This window comes from Anser brachyrhynchus (genome assembly GCF_964034855.1).
Source record: "Anser brachyrhynchus genome assembly, chromosome: 4".
Lineage (NCBI taxonomy): Eukaryota > Metazoa > Chordata > Aves > Anseriformes > Anatidae > Anser > Anser brachyrhynchus.
Genome location: NC_137698.1, coordinates 51,152,583 through 51,165,699, shown reverse-complemented (window position 1 = coordinate 51,165,699; position 13,117 = coordinate 51,152,583). Strand labels below are relative to the sequence as shown.

At 45.5% G+C, this 13,117-nt stretch overlaps 1 protein-coding gene across 13 annotated transcripts in view; it reads right to left on the bottom strand.

Annotated features, from left to right (window-relative positions):
• LNX1 (ligand of numb-protein X 1) overlaps positions 1-13,117 on the bottom strand; it is a 150,120-nt gene that overhangs the window by 55,640 nt on the left and 81,363 nt on the right. For 11 of the 13 annotated variants that reach the window (XM_080589284.1, XM_080589281.1, XM_080589282.1 and 8 more), the window contains one exon: positions 9,209-9,689. In XM_080589284.1, coding sequence (XP_080445410.1) covers positions 9,209-9,594 — 386 coding nt within the window. In that variant the 5' untranslated portion in view covers positions 9,595-9,689. Of the gene's footprint in view, positions 1-5,792; positions 6,869-9,208; positions 9,690-13,117 lie in introns of those variants that run through there. The other 2 variants (XM_080589276.1, XM_080589278.1) reach the window with 2 other exon arrangements.

Genomic DNA, 13,117 nt, shown 5'->3' with positions numbered 1-13,117 from the left:
GGACCCTCCTTTTAAAATATGAAGCCCCAAGCAGCCATCTATGCTGACACCCACCGTCTGTGCTCTTAGTCCAGTACTGTCAGTGATGTCAGTATAAAATCTGTGTTTCTGTGTCCTGTGTTGCTGGCATCCTCATCCACCTGGTCACTACAGTGTTGAAGGGGGCCAGTCTGGACATGCAGTCACATGCCAAGATGCAGAAAATCAATTCTAGTTCCTGAGCAACGGCTCTGCTCATGGAGAAGGTCACAAAATGCTGCTCTGTTGACTGGAACCTTGAAAGCAAATTTCCCCCACAGGTCGAGAATATTAAAAAAATAAATACAAATAAGACAAGACCCTCAAACCTACAAGTTTGCTTCTCTACTGTGCTGTAGCTGATCCCTGGACCAGTATTCAGAGCAGGATTTAATCTACAATGGGCACTAGAGCTCTGCAAGACTGGCATTTATCCTTGCGTTACAGGGCAGCCCAGTTCTGCCAGATTTGTCAGAGAAATAGCTCAGGGAAAAATATCCTTGTCATGCTGCCAGTGCCAGTGCTAAACTAGGTTAATTGTCAGAGAGATGTGGAGGTCGGCCAAACTTGCAGCATACGGCCAGGGCGGCTTAATGACAGAAGAGAAACGAGTGTCCGCTGCCTGTGTGCAACCACCGACCTCTTGCAACTCCCTTCACCCTGCCCCTTCCTGCCCCAGTGCTTTCCCTGTTCTGGCCCCATCTGAAAGTGGGATGCCTGTTCCCAACCGGTCTCAGAGAGGGATAATAAGGTTTGCCCCAAGTGTGCTCCCGTTTTACATAGGCAAAGAGTGTAAGCACACTTCTTTCGAGCAGCCTACGCAAAATTCAGACATAACTGAGGCATAATTCATTCATGAAAAGAAACTTTTCTGCCAACGATAATTATTGCGCTGCCTTTTCACCTTGGCATGGTTTCACTTTATTGGCTGGCACAGGTTTTATTTTTGGCAATGAAGCTCATTTGTTGGGACTGACACTGGCCAGCATCAGGCTTTTCCAAAGGTGTGAGAAGGCTCCAGCCATAAGAAAACGTGCCAGCAGAGTGCAGGGTCTAATTCTCTTCTCAGGTGTGTGTAGGTGGCTGCGGAGGAGGAAAGGTGAGCTTCATGCATGTGCGTAAGGAATAAAGCACGACCTTTCTCAAAGCATTACTGGAAGGCCAACTTCCATTGCACACAAAATTCTCAGGCAGAACCAACCAATTCTTAAAGCTTTCAAAGAAGGTTTGGTTTCTGGAGCTTGTCTTTGGACTCAAGTAGTCACGCTCAACGGAGGCAACTGCTTTTTCTCCTATGCCAGCAGCGTAGTCTGTATCAAATACTCCTGAATACAGCACCTGATGTATCTAGACAAATTCATACTGGGTGCTTCAACGTCATGAGTCTGGACTACAGCTCCTTCCATCTTTTAAGAACAGTACAGCAGGTTTTGCCCCCTTTTCCTCAGGGGCAGTCAGCTCTACTGGAAAGGACTCTTCACATTTCATCCAAATGTGCTTTGTCCTGTCTGTTTAATGCAGATATTGCAGACGTTTCATTTACATTTTCATTCAAGAATGTTTCCATTCACTTTAAGCATTCCTTACCAGCACTTTCAGTTTTAATTAACCTCACGGCTTAGCTCTGGCACAGATTTTCACACGCTCAGATCTGCATTGAGTAAGGAGGGCAGCACGTGGCTTTTGCAGAGGACTAGCACACAAGCATGAGGTGTCCCAGCCTTACCATTTTTGCCCCAAATACTGCACGCAACAAACACAGCCCAGCTGACCAAGGTACCCTGCCTTCCCTAAGTTCCCGAGTCCAGGCTTGAAGCCAGACCCACGTTTCCCCACTGGGCTTTGCAAAGCTGCCACGTGTGGGAGGATTTTCTAAGGTCAGTACATAAATGTTGCTCTGGCCATTTCTGTAAATGCAGTATTACTCTGACTTCAAACCTGAGGAGCCTTGAGGGGATTAGCTGAATTGAAAGCAACCTTCTAAAAGATACCATAATTTTCCTCTTTTGTTTTTCACTGTGGAATTCCTCTTTCACCTAATGGCTTGAGCTACATCGTGCTTACCAAAAACCAGACATGCTCAAGGACACTAGAAGACAGCTGGCACTCATGCCTCTTCTTAAATTGGATGAACAGAGAAACTAAATTTTACTGTCTCTTCCAGCCAAAGTGCTGTTTTGAAATGTAGGAGAGCCGTTATCATATAAAAGTTATATGGGGAAACTTGATCCCGTTAACTTGGTGGGATTCCTTTGACTGCTTCATGTAAAACCCAAGAGCAGTACGACACAAAAGAAGGATTTTTTTTTTTTTTTGCATGTGGGTGTAGCAGTTAGGTTGTGTCTTCTGCTCTAACAACAGATTTAAAATAAAAGTCTTGATTTAAATTAGTGGGGTGCCTCCAGCCAGTGTATTAGCAGCCCTGAGTCAAGCCAGGGTCTGTTTAATCCTCGGAGAATGGCAAGCACAGCTGCCACGGGCTCTCTGGCGCAGGACCTGTGCTGAGCACGCTGCCCAGGTGGCCACTCGGTCAGCAGGGCCACGTGCTGAGGGGGATTAGGTTGGACACCACCCCATGCTGTCCATGTGGCAGAGGTCCTCGGATGGACAAGGTGAGGTCACTCACTGCCTGTTCTCGCATCCTCCTTTCCCTCAATTTTATTTATATAGATAAGAAAGAGAATTTGTATCTGCTGAGGCTGCTTTACAGGGGTATAAAGGAGAAGACGTAGACCCTGGGCAGTGCCATGGATCTGGAGGGTCTTGCAGACCCCACGGATACCAAGAGCTGTTGGGCTGGTGTGGCTACATCCCACATCCTCCTTCAGGACTTCAGGAGGGGACAAAAACACACAGATTTCTCATGTCCTTCTGCCAGGTGTTGCCACGGACTATCCCACGGGAGGGAGCACCCTGGCTTGCCCAGGGCTGCTATTAACAGCTTGGTACAGAGTGAGGACCAGAGAGACATCTGTGCTGGGGGCAAAGGAGGCACAACAGATGATGGCCAGGGAAGTGCTTCTCGTTAGGGCAACAGTGTCAGGAGACACATTATTTGCTTGCTGAGCATACCTGCAGTTATCAGCGCTCCACACCTGTCCCACCAAGTGCACACACACACACACACACACCTCTTTCTCCCTGCATGGCACACAGCTGAAATGCAAGGGTCTGACACAGCCTTTCCCCAACTTCATTTCTCCTATCCAACTCTCCTCAAATAGCCTTTTTCTTTCTTAAACGAATTCCAGAGCCTTCATCTCCTGCCAGGCTTAGGGCTATGCTGTAGTCCCTATTCCCCAAACCACCTGTTTTGCACTTAGGGAGCTAAATACCCTCGAACCAAAGCAAACGCCCACAGCACAACACAAATAATCTAGCCTCTGTTTGAACAGGGTAAAAGAGAGGGGCTGTATGAGAGGGAAGGTGATGCGAACCCAGCACCCTTATTCTGCCTCTTGCCCTGATGCTGGTGATGACAACCACATCCCCCACCTTTCCAAATCTCTTCCCAGGCTGCTCGCAGCCCTGCTGCCCCCTCCCCTGGCTGGTATCTCTGGTGGCTGCCAGCCAGCCAAATAATGAGTCCTGACCAAGGCCAGTATTTGTGCTGGCCAGCACGCAAAGAGAGTAGGATAATGAAAAAAAGGTTTTCTGCTTGCTATGGTCTGGCTTTGAGCAGTGGGGAAAGCCATCAGATAAGCTACATATGGTGGGGGTTTTTTGGTTGCCTGTGGGGAGGGATTTACGGATGTGCCTCTGCAGGCTTCAGGGCATTTTAAAAGGACTGGGACAGCAAAGCTGTGTCCCCATGTCCTGGATGATGGTGCCCACGCTGTCTCACAAAACTTGGCATGGAAAATATCCTGTATGTGAGTGCCTGATTAGCCAAAGTAACAACCTGTAGGTCCTAACATCTGTATACATTGATTAAACAGGACTGGAAACTGTGTCCCTCTTTCTCTCTCAACCACTGCTATTAGAGCACCCTGTGTCCGTCCCACCGATCAGCGCCTTGTGCAGCATCCAGAGTCCACGCGGAGGAGGAGAGACTCCTGAAATGAGCTCAAACCACGTGGTGCCCTTTTGGGCTATGCCAGCCCCAGCGAATCCTGCTGCCCGCTGCCCTGGCTGGCGATGGGGCGGTGAGCAGGGCATGGGGCAGCACCCAGGGCTGGCACTGGTCCGGGGATGTGCCACTTCCCATTGCTGACACCCAAAGATGCACGTCCAAGCCCGAGCCCACACCCGCTCAATTAAGACCGACTGCCTACATCCATGAGAACAGCACCTCTGTGGGTTAGAAGGCTAAATAAATAAGAGCTGAATAGCTACTGTGCATCACAGCCCTTTATCCTGGGAGAGTCAGTGAACCTGAATTCCCCAAGAAAAGCAAGGAAGCTGTGCGTGCGCCTGTGCTCTGATTAATCTCATCAGTTTGTTTTCCTGGAAACTAGATGTCCCAGATGCCATTGTTTCCATTATAAGTGTTCATCTGCTCTGTTTGAGCTTGATTGCTCCTGTAGCCTGCTTGGCTTCACTGGTTTATTTTATTTTACTCTATTTTTTAATTAACATTCTTTAACAAAATGCCAGTTAATTAAACTGAGGGCATAGCTGCAACCCTCAAAACCAGATTTACTAAATGTTTGAAAGCACCCATGGCATACAGAAATCCTGAGCAGTTGTACAAAGAATGACTAAATTATTAATAGCTGCCATGCATATCACACGAACACTTCAAAAGGGGACTTCCCATTTCTGCAAAACCCTGTTTTTTTGTGTAATGGCAGAGACCAAATCATCTGGAAATTAGTCTCATTGATACTAATCACAACTGTTACTGAAACATTCCCACTGTAGACGTAGCACAGTCATTTCTGACTTTTGAGCAGAATTAGCCATTTAATTCATTATCTCAAGGAAGATCTCAGAATGTATAATTTCTTAAATCACAAACAAAACATGACTAATTAAAACACACTGGAGCAAATGTATATTTCTATTCATAAAGGCCCCATTAACCATTACAATAACATTCAAGCACAGATTAAACTAGTGTCAGTTAGAGATGATACCACAGAATATTTCTTTTATGGATTGGAAAGATCAGCTGTGGGGTTTGGGAATTATTTTTAAGATATTTTTTGTAGATATATGCATGCATTGCTACATTTAAACTAGAGAAAATAACATTCTGCTGTGGGAAAAGCACAAATACAGGAAATTTCTTTCCTGTCTCCAGTGAATTATTTCTGGTGAAAGGCTTCTCAGTGTTTTGCTACAGGCATGCAGATTTACACACAGAGCATTATGCGTGTACACACGGTGAGAGCTCTACCAGGGGTGCCCAGCACCATGCCCTCCTCTATGCCCAGCTCCCAGGCAAAGCTATTCTTGGCAAGTACAGAAGAAACAGAGATTCAGAAATGGAAAAAAAAACCAAACCCAACAACCCCTGGAAACGCCAGCACAACAGAGCACGTTCATAAGGCAAAAAAAACCTCTTTCACTCAGTACACCCTAGCTACTGCCACGCTTTGGGAGCAGAAAGCAAGGGGGACGTATTACTATTATTAGCCCTTGGGATGTGAAGCAGCTGCTTCGCAGCCTTCTTTCAGACTATTGGCAAGATGCTGTGATATTTCCTTCGCACATACGCCCAGGCACAGACAGACAGACAGACAGACCCCCACAATGGTGAGAACATCCCCGCCGCTCAGGTGAGACAGACAGACAGAGAGCACGAGGACAGCGCGACTGCGCGTACTCACAGCTCCGAGTACAGGAGGTGCAGGTTGCCCACATTGTCTATGTAGTTTGCAGGGCTTAGCCAAGGTAGGACCAGTAACAGGAGAGCCTTCATTCCCAGTGCGGGGCTGGCACTGCTGCTAGGTTTCCTCCTTCCCACTCGCTCTGTGCTGGTGGGACACGCACCGCGAAGCTGTCGTGCCAGCCAAGCCCCTTCTAAGCGAGCCTTTCCATTTCAACGCAACGGGAGCACGTTATGAATCGAGCTTAAATCCCACAAATGAGGCTACGCTGCAAAATCATTGACCTGTAAGAGGATTACTCGTTCTGACTCTCAGATGGGGAGATGTGAGGGTTTAGGGACAGCACAGCATGGTTGGCGAGACAGTGACTTATGCTGCAGAGCAGAGCGATGCTCGGGGAAGAGACCTGCCTCCTGCAGGATTCAGAGTGGTTCTTTGGAGCCAGCTGGTACGTTTACATCACTGCCCACGAGCAGATGGGTTACGAGCTGAACTGCATCACGGAAGGGTGTAGCCGTCTGACACGGGGGAAACGTGCCCCCCGTGGAGTTTGGAAGTGAGCTACAGCAGAAGACCACACCTTTTTAAAGTAAAACACCACAAAGGATTGCAGCCAACTGCTGGCTGCTTGCATCGCGGTCTGAATTCTCAACATCCAGTCAGACGGTTCTGTGCAAACATAAATCATGTAGTAAGCCAAGGGCATGTCTCTCCTCTCCCTCTCTCTCTCTCTCAGGATGCAAGAGCAAACATTTTAAATAAGGATGCTTTCAGTGGTCTACTCTGTGGTAACTGGAGATTTAAAAAAATTCAAGTCCTCTCTTCAATTACAAAGCATAAAAACCAGCAAGCTCACCTCATCCCATCAGCGACCCCACCCCTGAACAGGGCAAGCTTTCATTTTCTCTCTGAGAACCAGGATTGATCTGAGACTGATTTGTGCAAGAAACACGGGGACTGCCGACTGCACTGGTGACTCTAACAGAGTCTGATTTTTTCACTGGAAACACAGATCGTGCTCAGTCGAGATTTTTTTCAGCCAGCATCTGAGACATTCTATCCAAAGGCACCAGGCTGTTGTTACTGTAATATTATTTATTTATTTGTTTCTAATCAGCAAATTCAGACACTTTGTCTACTGATTCATCACTGCTAGGAGAACCCCATCAGCTCAGCCTGCACTGTGCCTGGGCATGCTGCAGCTGGTGCCTGAAGAGCACAGTGCCCTTCTCCTCTCCTGCACCGCCGTGAGCTGGGAGTGGGGTGGCAAGAAATGCTTCTCTGCTCCTCTTTGAATCGAATTAGGCAGAAGCATAAAATATCTTTGGTGATTATTAACAAATGCTACATTAAAAATGAAATGTACTGCACTGTTTCTGCAAACACAAGGTTTCAAAAATCTCCTTTATGGGTCCCTCCTAATTCTTTTAGGTGGGAATGCCAGTGAGGGCATGACCCTGGGAAACCTTCAACTGGCTTAAACCATAAAGACTCATGTTTTTTAGTGAAACCCTCAGCAGCAAATGTACCCTATTATTTATATGCCTCTGCCCTCTAACCTTAAGGTAACTCAGCCCTCCAAACTGTCCTGAATATGGAAAATACGGTCATGGGTGACACAGAAGAAACTGTGTAGCACCACCTTGTCGTCCACTACCTTGAGGCTTTAGGATTTAATGGCCATGGAGACCACAGTTCTGCTCTGGGTTTTCAAGGCTGGGAGTTAGTGGGGAGAGCCTGGAACAGGGGAGGAGATGCAGAAAGAGGCTGTGGAGATGTGTTCCTAAACATGCCTTGGTAGGGCTCAGGCCTCATCAGGAACTCAGAGATCCTGCCAGGCCATTGACATTTGGTGATAATCATTCAAATAAAACTTGCTGGACTTTTACAGGATTAAAGCACCAACCACAACGGTGCAATTCTGCTAGTCATGTTTCTGAAGGGCGCCTTTATTTAAGAGAAGGAGAAACCAAGCCACTGGAGAGACTTGTACATATCCAACACTAGAAGCCAGGAATTATGCTGGTTGTGTGGCTTCTGTGTAGAAAACAAAATGTCCCTTCCTTTGTTTCTGCATATTTTTTCTAATTAATTTTATGGTCATGGATCTGTCATCTCAAGAAAAAGTGAAGTCAAAAACAAGGATCTAAAATCTATTAAAGTCAGATATATATATCACAATGGAAGGTATTTGCACTAGGGGTTGAAGATTTTATCTTTGCAATCTGTAGAGCAACATAATCTCTGTGACAGCAGCTCACAGCAGACTGTCAGTCCCTTTACCTGCATTGCTTTTGAGATTTGTATTTGTGGCATGTCAGAGAATTACTGAACAAAGGCAGAAAATCACGGGGAACTTTGCTAATTTCTTCTTCTAGAAGCAGAAAACTAATCTTGTGGAGTACAGCTGCCACCACCTTTTTCTTTTTTTTTCTTTCCTTTTTTTTTTTTTGAGTTTTAGAGATGCAAAATGATTGATTTTTTAAACCATGACATAAGCAGTGAATAAGTTGAATAAATTCCTCACCTAGAAGCGTAAGTTGCACCTGCGGTCCAGAGGGGAAATCATTTCACTGAACAACAGATAAAGGTCACAGAAAAGGGCATGTCTTACACCCCAGCTCTCCTCGGATTCAAGATGCTGTTATCTGGGCTACACCAAAGCAGTCGGAAATCAAAGCCCTGGAGGTGCCTCGTCACTCCTGCCTGCTGCAAGGAAGGCCGAAGACGCAAGACACGTGCTTTTCCCCGTCAAATAGAGCATCATTCACCATCAGTTCTCCCCCTGCAAAGGAACCAAGCTGCTCCCGGGGGTTGTTTCTCCTTCAGAGAGGGTGTCCTGGCCCCTGGGGAGGTTAGCACGGTGAGCGTCGCTCCCCCATGCCATGCTGGGGAGGCCGGGCCTGTGCAAGGCCCCTGGTGCCTGTGCAGGGCCGGTGCTCACCTGGAAGGAAGGAGCCCGTGGCTCCAAAGACCAAACTGGAATATTTTCTGCTCTACTTCACATGTAGGTCATTTGCGATTCAAAAATGGATTGAAGAAAGGGCAATTACAAAAGCCGTAATGTACCACTAAAATATTCATGGTAGCTCAGCTTCCCCAAACTGGCAGATCTCTTCGGATGACTAAATACACGCTTCCATTATGCAGCTAACCACAAGGTATCCACTCAGAACTGCTAACAAGAGCATGGAGTACCTGGAGTGGATTTGATTTTAAAAAAAGAGTGAGATATTGTCAAATAGAAATTCAGCTCTAAACTCATAATAGCATAGGTGCTCACAGGGACTGAAATTGATAAATCTTTCTTTACATTAAGTCTATTTTAATCAGCATTACTTACAGATACTTTTTCCTCTCCATAAGTAAAAGACAGAGCAATTAAAAAAACCCACCACCTCTCAGCCAAAACTTACTGGGTTTGGAAATGCTGTTCGAGGTGACCGCGCTGCACAACCTCTGAGCAGTGTTCTGTGAAAGGGCAGCTAACCATTAGCTTGTCCAGGAGGTTATTCACGAGGATGCTGGACTTCCTGCAGCTCTGGAGAACCACGAGCTTGCGGTCCATGGGGCAGAAGTCCTTTTCCAAGAGGAAGTTCGTAAGGCAGGCCGTGCAAAAGGTGTGACCGCAGAGCGTGTCTAGCGGCTGAAGCAAAGGTTGTAGGCAGATGTGGCAGATCAGATCGTCATCGACTTCTTCCGTGTAGCTGTACAAGTGGTTTTCCTCTGGTAAATGTGCCTGGCCGCAGGTGGCACAGAGCGGCGGGGACCTCTCCTCCATTTCTTCTTCTTTCTGGCTCATACTCGGAACTGGTGCAATTCAGAAGAGGGCAGACAGAAGCACCCAACCTGGTTTCTATTCGTGAGAGCAGCAGCAAGGCCTGCGTGCCATCAGATCTGTGGGGAAGAAAGCCAAGCAATTATGTTCTGGATTGTTTTTTCTTAGTGTATTTATGGTATGTACCTGGATATAAAGTACTCTGGGAGTTTTTAGGGAAGCATTGCATCTTTGGGATGGGAGGGTTAAGCAAAGAAGAGAAAAGTAATAGATTGTGAACTCCAGTGAACTTTTTAGCTTCTAGGTCTAGCTCAACTGACAAAACTACTCTCACTGTAAAGAAAGATAACAGAAGAGCGAGAATACTACTGGCATGTAAGGTTTGAAAACCTTAAATTAGCATATAACTATGAGACCCATCACATGACTTTTTTATAGTGGTCACATTACTTCTGCTGGAAAAGCAGCATCATGCATAGGCAAACACTGCAATATTGTGCAGGAACATGGGTAAGAATAATGATTACTGCCCAAGCCACCTGCTTGGGGCAGAGGGGGAAAGCAGCACCTAGGCCTAGCCCGCATGAGCACACAGACATTGTGCACACAGACGCAGGATACAGATTTAGAGCCTGGGACCCTCCAGACCATCCTCTTACACAGCAGTGATGGATCTGTCTGATCTTCAAAACCACTGAACAAAAATTAAGCCTGTTCACTTAATAATTTGTGTTACAGCCCTAGATTTGTACTATTTCTCTCACTACAGTGCTGATGAGCAAGCTCTGGCCAGGGCACCTGCCTGCTGGTATTTCAAAGATGTAAACACTGTGGGTGGCAGCAAAACCGGGCAGTAATTTGTAGCTTTTACTTGATGAACCCTGACTGCCTGTTGAAGCACTTACTTACGTCTCATTACATCTATGCTTATTTTGATCTATCTCTTTGAAAATAAACACGAAGACATAAAATATGCAATGGCCTAATTACTACTCTTGCTTGAAAATGTAAATCTTATTTGCTGCTCTAACATAGCACTGTACCCTTGCTTCCAGCTTGACTTAATTTGCTGAGACAATTTGTCAGCCTCAGACACTCACGTTTGAGGGCAAATGAGGGAAAGAATATAAAAAAAATCTGACTATGACAGAGCACATTTTCATTTAAAATGAAAACAAACCTTATTTTTATGTAAAGCTTGTGGGCTCTAAACCTGAGAAATTAAACATCAACATGGCAGGGTTTTTCTGACATATAGGTAAAATGATAGCCCCACTAACTCTATCCAGATGCTTGAATGTCAAACATTCACTTCAATGCTTTGCTAGATCCTATTCTTATATAGCTATTATGCTAAGTGGCTGTATAATAGCATTTTTTTGCTTGCAAGACTAAGGTCTGCATACACTCTGTCTCCTGCTTAGCAGTAGCTTCATTTGAATTAAAATCATCACATATTTGAATTCCTGCAAATATTTAAAATACTCTACACTGTAGCAAATGTTCCCCTTTGTAAAAATATTAATCAGAACTTTATGTAGAGAACTTTGTGAAGAAAATGACATCTTTATGTAGTGCAGAAAACAAATATACCTTCTGCCTTAATATAGGAATTAAAAACTATATTAGTTGGCTTTATTAAGGTGACACGTGGCAAAATGAATCAAGAAAAAGACAAAAGGTATCGCTGTAGATAAAGTACTGGCAAGCTCCAATAAGACAGAAGACACAAAGAGTTGTTTGAGAAGTAACAAGCCAGTCACAACCTCTCACCACTTGCAAGAATGGCAATATGCAGTTTGTGGGACTGTGGGTTTGAGAGCAGCAGTAAAATGAAGTAAAAATCAATTGAACACGATGAAAATAGCACTGCTTTATGAACTTCATTCTTTCTTACTATCAGAAGACACACCTGGATCTGCTGCCACACACGAAAAGAAGGTCAGCATGGGCTTTAGCAGACACGGAATTAGATCCAGCCTATTCCTAACAATGCAGTAGTTAAAATGGCTGGGAAATTTGGCAGGGGTTTGCTACCTCAGGTAACGCAGGGGCTCTGGTCACTGCCACTTCGCACCTAGTGGTCTTGAGTGACAGAGCCATCCCTGAAATATCCATGGCATTGCCGGCATGCAGCAAGGTGGAATATTTCTTCTAACAGAGCACAAAATCCAAACCATATGTAGGCTATACTGCACAACAGGCCTCGTGTGCTTACTCTGGAAAAGCAGCAGCAAAGACACGGCCTGGTGGCCCGAGCATCTTAGCTGGGAGATCCTAGGTTCAGGAGGGTGACAGGCCCCTGATTTCTTGGCTCTTTAAGGCTGCATTTATTACCTGTTTCTCTGGGTATTTAAAACTTATCTGTGGGGACCTGCCAGTGTTTCGCTTGGCATGTGGGGCGTGGAGGAAGAATGCAGGCACAGGCAGGGACGAAACACAACACGGCTTTCCACACAGCATCAGCAGCAAGTCAAGAGAGGTTTCTGCGCATTGGTTTTTAAGTCTTGGCAAAACAATGTGTATCTGAGATGCCTCACACCTGGTGAAATGAGGGGAGACCCAACACATTTGCCCTTTAAAGAGGATTCACAAGCAGAGACTCCAGAGCTGCTGATCATCTGCTGCATTACAGTGTTAGAGAGAGTTACTGTGACTGTCAAAGCAACAGGGACAAGAAGAAAGCTGCACTAGTCCTGCCCTATGTTACGTCCTTCAAAGTTTCCAGACCCTCCTGGCCACCTTACAGATACTCATTATGGACCTGACATGCTGATAATGTGTCACTAATGAGAAAGAGCAGGTGTTGGGAACTGTACCTGAATTTTACAAGGTGTACATAAATTACAAATACTTGCTGCGGCTCAGAGAAACAAAAACATCCATGTTGATTAATAACAGGCGTCGAACTTTTAGGAGACTTAATTCAAGTCCTATGGCCTGTGCAATTTAGAAATTTTAGACTACATAATAACATAAGTTCCTTTCAATTCAAAAGGAAAAAATCTATCAGCCTCTTCCGGCTAATCTGGTCAGTGTTCACCCATGAAGAACCTTCTCAAATTACTGTACACAAGCAACGAAATAATCACTGTCAGCCTTTGGGAGGCAACTATACCACCAAAAGAGTTAGCACGGAGGGTGCCAAATGGAGGTGTTACACAAATTTGGCCAGAGGCAGAAGTTGCTTGCAATATATTGCAGTCGTTTGTGTTTAAAACATTTATGCATTGTCATAACAAAGCTACATAATTAATTTAATGTCCTTTTAGGAAGCTTAAAGCCTTGGTGTTTAGCTGTGCTAATGTTTGTTCTTGAGCTATGCAGAAGAGAAGGAAAAGAGGATTTAAAGCCGATCTGCTGATCTTCCATTAACTATGAATAAAGCAACACACGTTGAGAAAGGAACCCCATACAGGTGGATGGTACACCATAGCTAAGTGAAAAAAACCAACAATTATTACCTGGTTGGAAGTGTCTTCTTCAAGGTCCATGTTTGGGGAAGGATAAGAAGGGAAGGGGGGTGCGGGGGCCGAGGGGGTGTCTG